This window comes from Maylandia zebra, linkage group LG7 (genome assembly GCF_041146795.1).
Source record: "Maylandia zebra isolate NMK-2024a linkage group LG7, Mzebra_GT3a, whole genome shotgun sequence".
NCBI lineage: Eukaryota > Metazoa > Chordata > Actinopteri > Cichliformes > Cichlidae > Maylandia > Maylandia zebra.
Genome location: NC_135173.1, coordinates 15,398,065 through 15,407,106, shown reverse-complemented (window position 1 = coordinate 15,407,106; position 9,042 = coordinate 15,398,065). Strand labels below are relative to the sequence as shown.

At 40.2% G+C, this 9,042-nt stretch overlaps 1 protein-coding gene across 1 annotated transcript; it reads right to left on the bottom strand.

The window, feature by feature from the left end:
• Positions 1–1,007: 1,007 nt before the first annotated feature.
• pnpla2 (patatin-like phospholipase domain containing 2) lies at positions 1,008–8,415 on the bottom strand. The gene is made up of 9 exons (XM_004552995.6): positions 7,889–8,415; positions 7,009–7,241; positions 6,500–6,565; positions 5,465–5,674; positions 5,260–5,320; positions 4,682–4,885; positions 3,526–3,658; positions 3,109–3,231; positions 1,008–2,566 (listed from the first exon to the last, which is right to left on the bottom strand). The coding sequence occupies exons 1-9, from the start codon at positions 8,073–8,075 to the stop codon at positions 2,245–2,247; spliced, it is 1,539 nt and encodes a 512-aa protein (XP_004553052.2). The 5' UTR covers positions 8,076–8,415; the 3' UTR covers positions 1,008–2,244.
• Positions 8,416–9,042: the final 627 nt, after the last annotated feature.

The following is a 9,042-nucleotide window of genomic DNA, read 5'->3' as shown; positions in this document are numbered from 1 at the left end:
CAGAATCAGAAAGACTTTATTTATCCCCAAGGGGCAATTAAGATACAACAGAGCAGCATGACGTTAAAGATAAGGACAGGGCATAAACAGGCAATAAGAATGAGTTGATAAATACACAGAATATACAGTATATACACAGTTTTAGAATTAAAGTGACTGAATAAGTGAATGCACTGCTGTGTTATGTTAGTAACTCAAGAAGAACTCAAGAGTCATGCACTTTCATGCAAATATAATGGAAAAGGGGGATAAAAAGTAAAATATATATTCTTGATACTAACAAGAATGTATTTTGTTTGCATATGTAATATATTATCTGTCCAGAGGATACAATATATATCACTTGGATTAATTGTTTTCTGTATGGCATTTTCAGTCTCTTACCACAGACACAGTCACAGACTAGACTGTAAGCTGCACAGATTCTGTGGCTGTAAAACAAACCCAAATCATCACCACTCCACTCCTGATCTAATCTGAGATTGTCTTATAAGTCTTGGCTTTTTTTTTTCAGATACAAATGTCATGGTCCTTTTAGAGAGAAGAGCATTTCTCCTGAGAAAACACGTCATACTTATTTAGTCTTTTTTAATTGTTCTCTCATGAACTTAAACATTTAACATGCTAACTGAGGTCTGTCTAGTCTGAGATGTAGCTCTTAGTTTTTCATAGTTTCTCTGAGCACTTCACAGTCTGATGTTGGAGTGAATTTGCTTGAGTTTCTCAATAGCTACTAGCAAACAGGGAAATTGTGGCAGCTTTTCTTTTGTCCTAACATGGCATTGTCCATGTTAGGACACTATTTATGTTACCCTTTTAGTTGCTGTCCAACTGTATCCTGCTGTGTTATTTTGTCCTTGTTCATTTCACTGCGATATTTTTCAAAGTCTGCCATGATCCCTGAGTCATTATTTGGTCACTGCCTGGCATGTGTTACGTTTTTCTTCTTTTCATTGTCAGCTACAGGTTTACAGGCTAATGTGAGAAGAGGAATATGAAGACACAAATATTGATCATCACTTTATTTCACAATAACAAACATACATCCCTGGGGCAGGGATAGCTCAGTAGGTAAAGTGGTCGCCCCATGATCGGAAGGTCGGCGGTTCGAATCCACTTAACGGCTACCCTGAGGTACCCCTGAGCAAGGTACCGTCCCTACACACTGCTTAGTGGGCTGCCCACTGCTTCACTGAGTGAATGGGTCAAATGCAGAGAAAAACAAGTAATTTCCCCATGGGGATCAATAAAGTATCCATTATTATATTTTTCTCTGAAACATTTTTTTGTTTTACATCATTTGGCACTCATTTTGCAATTATTTCATTGAAGGTTAAGGCACAGCATGGGAGTAGATCACACAGTTAAAGATGCAGCACACAGTGCAAGAAGAATTTTAACAAGTAGGTTGTAACCTACGAACAAAAGGCACAGTCAGATTAATGGGACTTCATAAAAAAAAAAATCACATTTTTGATTTATGCACTAAACATGTAGCAACAAATCAAATCTGTCAACATTCAATGCTAAATATTTAAAATCATTTATAAAAAGCTTCAACTTACATCTAAATAAATCAAGATGATCAAAAAATATATACGTGATTTGGAAAAAGTAAAGCACTTTTGTATTTTTCATATAAATAATTGTTAATACATAAGGCATTGCCATTAAAATGAACCAAGAAACATAAAGTGTTGTCTTTCACACTATGCATTGACACTTGCATCACATAAATGGAGTAGGTACGTGTACTAAACAGACTGGTTCATCAGTCGTTTTGCCCTCTGTGTAGCAAAAGTTACTTAAAGCTCATGACTGGATACAGAAGGAAAACTCTGATTAACTACTGGTCAGCACTCCACCAAAAACATAAACACACACCTATTTTAACCGTGCAACCTCAAGTGCTCATTCTTTGTTTCCAACATCCTGTAATTCAAGTCTGTACATGACTGAGCACATGTGCTAAGTTTAAATGCACTTCTATAGACATACAATCATGATGTGTGTATGGCCTTACAATAGTTGAGCAAAAACCTCAGTTCAGCGTCATGCACTGGTCCAAAGGCATTTAATACAAAGTTAAGTGTAAATATGTGAAACAATTAAAATTTCCAACCATTAGAAAATGGGGACGATCATATTAGAAAGATCTTCTTTCAGCCGAAAATACCTTAACATGAGGAAGAAGACAGATCTTTAAATCTGATTTGATGTTCTCTCTATCAGCACTCTTAGCAGCTACTGGTAGTTTCCAGAGTTAGCATCATTTGGAAGATTAAGACAACCTGTGTGCATTGTGAGACCTTCAGAGGAAAGGTCAGAGGAAAGGTCAGTAGCAGAGCTGTTATCTGGTGACATCATTCCAGTTTTGAAGGAGCCTTGCAGATCCATGTTGATACAGAGCACATCTGAAAGCAGCTGCCTCTTGTAGTTTTCCAGACGCATGAAGACATCCTGGACTGAAGAGCTCCTCCCGTTCACCCAAGTGGGAAACAGGCTTGGGGAGCTGAAGTGGGATGGGATGGACTTGTAGTGGTGCAGCTCCAGTTGGCAGAACAACCTAGTATTCATGAGAAGTATTTACCAGCATGAATATGGAGTAAGCTGTAACTGTGTGATTTTGTGTTATTAAATCAGGTTTAGATACAAAAAAAAACATTTTTATGACAACGAATCAAATGCAGATGTGTGAACGAGGAGAGGGAATCTGCAGTTAGCGGCTCTGCTTCACTTTCAAATTATCATATAGATCCTAAAACCTCACTGTAGATCATCTTCTGTGAACTACACGGCAGGTAGCTACAGCAACCAAATGATACTGTTGCTCTGTAACTGCTGGATGTGTCAACACGGTCAATTTATCAGACAGAACAGGGATTTTTAGTCGCTACTTGTTTCTGCTGCCCCCAACAGGATCACATAACCAGTTACTGTAGGTTTAACCCAGTTGAAATTCAGCCCTGTTCATTCACTGTATGAAGCAGATCCAGTTTTGGGGTTTATCAACATGGCATCATAATGACAGGCGTTGTAAATATGTGGCATAAATGGATGGCAGAAACAGTAAGTCAAAGCTTTGTGTAACTGCAGGGCTAAACCTACCTGGCAGATACACTGCGGGACAAGCTTCTGGAGGTCTGGCGAAGAAAACACTGTAGGATTTTCAATAACTGTTCTTGAATCCACACCACATCTTCCTGTACATCTGGCAGCCACTCCAAAAGTCTACACAAGGGACAAACGATTATTAGTCACCAGAGGACATAGTCGCCAGAATCAAAATCAGAATACTTTATTAATCCCTGAGGAAATTATAAGGTTACAGTTGCTCCCAGACAGTAAGAGCAGTAACTGACTGAACCAACTTAAATAATACTATAAATATTGCAGTAATAGTAAAATGGTGCTAAGATCGATTTTCACTGTATGCACTCTAAGTGAAATACAGTTTAAAGGTAATTAGTTCAATAAAAGGGACTACATGTACAAACAGACAGACGTAATGAAGTCCTATAGCACCTGAGAGTCAAGGACATAGCAGACTCCAGGGTGAGAGTGTAGGGAAGCATCATGGCTGTGGCCATCCTGACAGGAAGCAGGTTGCTTAGCGACTGCGCCAGGCTCCTCCTCTCCATGCAGGCCTCGACCAGAGCTGCAGAGGGAGGCAGAGAGACAGAATTACCCTCCTCTGTGCAAAACTACAAAGAAACTGTACACAAGTTCTATCTTATGACATATCAAATCGATTTTTTTCGGTACAGGGAAGATTGTGTACTTTATTTTCCCACAGGACTTGCAGTGATGTAAAGGTTTGAGCACTTTTACTCTGAATTTGTGCTGTGACTATTATAGTTAGCAGAAAATTTGCTGATTTCCAAAAGATGAACCATGCTCTTTTTAATTTTAAACTAAGATAAGGGTTTTATAAAACAACTGGCACTAGAATAATCACCTCTCAGTTTTATGCCTTTACCCATGGGTTAGAGGTGCAGTTCATATCCAAGTCTGCCCTGATTTGACCTTTAGCAATTTTATCATTTTAGACATTTGTATAAATGTTGTACGAATTCTTCATTAACAAAAAAACCCAAAAAACCCAAATGTTTGTTGTGAGGTCACAGTGACATTTAAACACAGAGAGTTCCTCCATAAGTTCAATTTAAAGAATTCACTCCAGGTATTCCTGAGATATGACACAAGACGTCTAGTCACAAAAACATAAAGATCTTGGCCATTGCTGCCTCTTTTCTGGAAAAAGAGTAGCAGGCAAAATGTTTACAAAGGTCTCAGGACTTTAGTTAGATTTACAAGGCTTCACAAGGATCGAAAAACTCAGCTGGCTACATAAAGGCTTACAAGCTGTGATTTCTCCTAAAGAGAGTTTTAATATGAACCAACTGTGCAAGATGCTAAAAACTTTGTTTGAAACTGGGAGAAATGGAACAAAAAAGCAACATTGCTTAACATTTTAAACATTAAGTCCTTGCATTATTGTTCACAGTGACAAATATTTTAAAGATTATTAAAGGAGTTTTAAATTGTTTTTAATCTCTAGATATATTTATCCACTACCCAGGCAGATGCTGCTTTCAGTTTACACTAAAAGGTTCCATTTCTTGCTTTGTCACAGTGTACCAACTTTTCAACTCAGTCTGTACCTTCGGCATCATGTTACCTTTGTGCAGAGCGGGAGGAAGGTACTCAATGATCTGCTCGTCGAAAGAGGCGCAGGCATAAACCTCCAATGCTGTCTCTTCCACCTGGGACTTTTCTTTGTCTTCACTTTTATTTGCGTCCTCCTCTTCACTGACTTCCTCATTTTCTTCTTTGTTAGTTAGTAGTGATCTGTCTGTATAAATTCGGTGGAGATTAAGCAATCCTGAAAAGAAGAGAAAATACCAGAGTAACTCATTTAATCTGGGACCATCTGTCAGAGTCATTTCTTAATAAAATAAATAACTTAACGAGTTCATAATGTTTAAAATACTTGTGTTGCTAAGTGTCACCTTAGTAAACTCATGCTTTGAGTTACATAAAGCTAACGACTAACGATAACGGCTAAGAGACGCCAAATCACAGGAAAAATCAGTCTATTGATTTGATCACATAGTCATCGGAAGCACAAGCAGTGATAGTATATCTGGCTGATAATGTTTGTACATATCTCAGAGCCAGGGGACAAAAGATCGATTCGACTTGTCAGTACCAATCAGAAGAAGCTTTGAAGTAAGTTGGCAGATCAACAACCCTTACCATTTCTCTTTAAAAAATGCAGCGCGTCCGTGTATCCCTGTTTACACATGGCCTTCATTACCTGCACTCAAAACAAACACATAGAGTTATCTCACATGAGTCAGAGAGGTCCACTGAGTTCACTCACTGAGCCAATCAATTTGTCGGCAGCTGTGTGTGTATCTCTATGTGCATAGATCCGGAAGGCTGTAATCAAGCTACATACCATTGGATCTGGAGGAAAAAGTGCTCTGGAGACTCTGTAGAGGTTTTTGAGAGTGAACTTGATGCTTGTGTTGGTGAAGCGAAGCTCGTGCATGTTGGTCGAGGTGTCTCGGGGGCAGATGTCGCTCTCTCCTGAGAACGGGGACACGGTGATGGTGTTTTTTAGCTCGTACTGAGGGAGGTTGTCTGAGATTCCTCCATCAACGTATCGCTACACGAATAAAGAAAAAAAAACATCAGAAAATCTACAGAAAGTAACACGTGATTGACTTTAAAGGACTCGTGTCCTTACAGCATTTCCTAAACAGGATGATGATAGCAATGACATAAAATCCCGTGTATTGACTAATCTGTGTTTTTATTGAAGTGGAGGCATGGCAGAGGTTTCACACTGTGTCAACAGATAAGATGTGGATGACATCAGCCATCTGAACTTGAGCCACTGAGGGTTAAGAGAGTTAGAACGGACTAACTTTCAAAGCCTGTGTCTGCACCATCATATTTGGCTCTGCTACTCTCTAATTTTGGTCACAAGCTCTGCATACAAACAAGAGCACGTGAGCTCCAAACAAACCATCACAAAGGCCACGGCGAGCAGTTGGGAATGCTGGTATTGCTCAATGATGTTTCCCAGAAAAAAAACCTTTGTTCTAGAAACATGGCCAGCAAAACTTCCCCCTTTAGTGTGAGATCTGCGACAAACACTAACTCTGCAGGAATTTTATAATCATTGTTTCCAAGCACATGCCATTCAGAGCAAACACATTCTCAGGGAAGGGAGGCCCCTGACAGGAGCACTTACAGAAAGAAGAAAAACTGCCAAAAGTCACAGCAAAGCACAATAGAAGGAAACACGATGTGTAATTCAAGCAAAGCAGCAAAACGGACTCGCCATGACATGTTTTAAACATGCTGTGCTTCTATATTCCAACATTTAATATCTTCTTAGGGAAAGATTTAATTAAATATTCCAAAAGCAGGAACGTGAGATTAAAAGAAAGGTGCACAGGTGCCAGATAAGAGTACATTTACTTACTACTCCTTGCAGTGTGGGAGGAATGATGCCACAGTACACTGGGATGTAGGCACTGCAGACACACGCCTGATTTGGAAAAGAAATAATAAGAAACAACGTCTGATTAATAATTGTAAAAGGAAATACAGTTCTTTGACTGCTGGAGATTTTCTGATTGATTTAAATCAAATCAAGCAGACTGCAGCTAAATAATACTCTCAGCACATAAACGCTGTGATATCAGAAATTATTATTATTGTTTTTCTGGTCTTAAAGGATATTTTATAATAACATTAACTGAATTTTTTTTTTAAAAACTAGGGCTGCAGCTTGTAACTTTTATTATTACAATATAACAACCTACACAACAATTCAAGCACAACATATCAGAAAATGGTGAAAACATTGTGTGTCATAGTCCAATGTAGCATCTGCATATCATTTGTTTTGCCTCAATAACAAAGGAGCTGCAGTGGAGATGAATATTATGTTGCAGCAAGCCTGCTGATCAAAGTATTAACACTGCATACCTGCACCACTTCCTCCTTGTTGTTGAACTGGGTCACCAGGACGTTTTCTCCATCTGTAACTCGGGTGAGAGAGATTCCCAGCCTCCCACTGGCTCGATGGTGGCAATCAGCTGGCAGAGTGCGTCGCAGCATGTGTCGCACGATCTTCACCAGGTTAAAGGAAGGATGCATCGGCCCGAGGAACCGCTTTCTCGCGTCTTTGGCAACCTCAATGATGCTTGCACCAGCCTCTCCTGTGAAACAGGGAAACAGACATTGGCGTCTGGGAACTGTTGTGCACTTTATGACAGAAAGTTTTGGTGCTTTTGTTGCAGCGAGACAGGTTAATGGACATCAGTGTAACACACACACACACACACGCACACACACACACACACACACACACACACACATACATATATATATATATATATATATATATATATATATATATATATATATATATATATATATATATATATATATATATAATTAAAAGCATGCCAAATTTTAGCAATACTCCAATATTACATTCATAGTACTTGGGAAGGTCGTGTAGTATACAACAAAATAGACACAAATACATTCACAATCGGTTTTTACATGCACAGCATCAGATAAGGGGACTTGCTCGGGTAACAGGCGATACATTTAAAGCAAGAATTAGAAGATTGATGACAATCCTGTTACAAAACATCCTCTCTTCCTCAGAAGATGGTTATCACTTTTGAGTTGCACCACTGAGCTGATGAGCGTGAGGATGGCCTCAATGCCACTCTGTTTCAATTTCATGCTACATCATTTTCTTATCCCGCTCATTTCAAGCTATAACGCATAGTTACATGCAATAACTCCTACATAGTACTCGAGCTTAGTAATCTAAGACCCAAAAGATACTTGCCGAGACATACTCCAGTGACCAGAGCAGTGGCGGTGAGAGCTCCAGCAGATGCACCGTATATGTGCCGGGCGTTCTGGACCAGAAAGGGAGCCTGCTCCTGCAGGCAGCTAGCCACGCCAATGTGGTAGATACCAAGGAAGCCGCAGCCGGCGAAAGAGATGTTCCACGGGGAGTCCAGTGGAAACATCCTGCCAGGGCGGTCCACAGCTGTGGACTCCAGTGGGGCTAAGGTCGCTGGAACACGATACGACTGAGTTTACGCAGATACCAACTTATAAAAACTTGCTAACAGTCTGCTTCTAGAGCCTGTTCATAACTTAATGTCGGTCTCCTGTTTTGGTTAAGCCTAAGTCAGATTTTCCGTTGCAGGTAGCGCCGAAACAGTCAGACTGTTTAAAAATGCCTTCACGGTAAAAAGTAAGAAAGCTGTAATTACAAGCAGCCCTGGACTGGTTAATATACCGACGCAGTAGACCACGGGGACTTGTTGTGATTTCATGAAGTACTGGCGTGAGGAGGGCGTAGAGCGAACCCGGCTGGCCAATCATCAACGACACCGCAAATTCTAGTTCACCAATCACAATCGAGAAAGATACTAAAGCGACCAATCACACTCTGCGTTGTTGAAACACCCGGAAAGTCACAGAGCGGTCACACGCGTCTTCTCTGACAGCTGTCAAAAGTTCGTCCCCAGACGGAGCAAGGCGTTTTGTTTTGTCCTTTCTATATTTGTCTATCTGTTTATGTTTTTTCGTTGTCAGGAAAACATGTCCTGACAACTATGAGGATTTTCTTCAACGATTGGTGTTATCGCTCGGAAGGTGTATTGATTTCCTGTTATGCAATATTGGCAAAATAAACCAGATTATCCCCCCCCCCCCCCCCCCCCCCCCTCACCACCACCACCACCACCACCACCCATACACACACACACACACACACACACACACACACACACACACACACACACACACACACATACCTCCCGCGCGTATCGCCACAAAATAGTAAACATTGGTACAAGTTGAAATGGTAGTAGGGTTTCGCAACATACAGTAATGAAGTCCCAAATCTCTTGCGCCTAAAGTACACCCAGCAATAACACTGAAATGTTTTTCTGCAACACTTCACAGAAATAGATTGCAAATAGTCAC

Bases quoted from the DNA above. Each gene is read 5' to 3' on its own strand.
- pnpla2 (XM_004552995.6), bottom strand. From the start codon at position 8,075: ATGTTTCCACTGGACTCCCCGTGGAACATCTCTTTCGCCGGCTGCGGC. The intron at 6,566-7,008 runs GTATGCAGTGTT...TTTCCAAATCAG, and splicing joins ACAAGGAGGAAGTGGTGCAG to GCGTGTGTCTGCAGTGCCTA. The intron at 5,675-6,499 runs GTAAGTAAATGT...TTATTCGTGTAG, and splicing joins CTCCCACACTGCAAGGAGTA to CGATACGTTGATGGAGGAAT.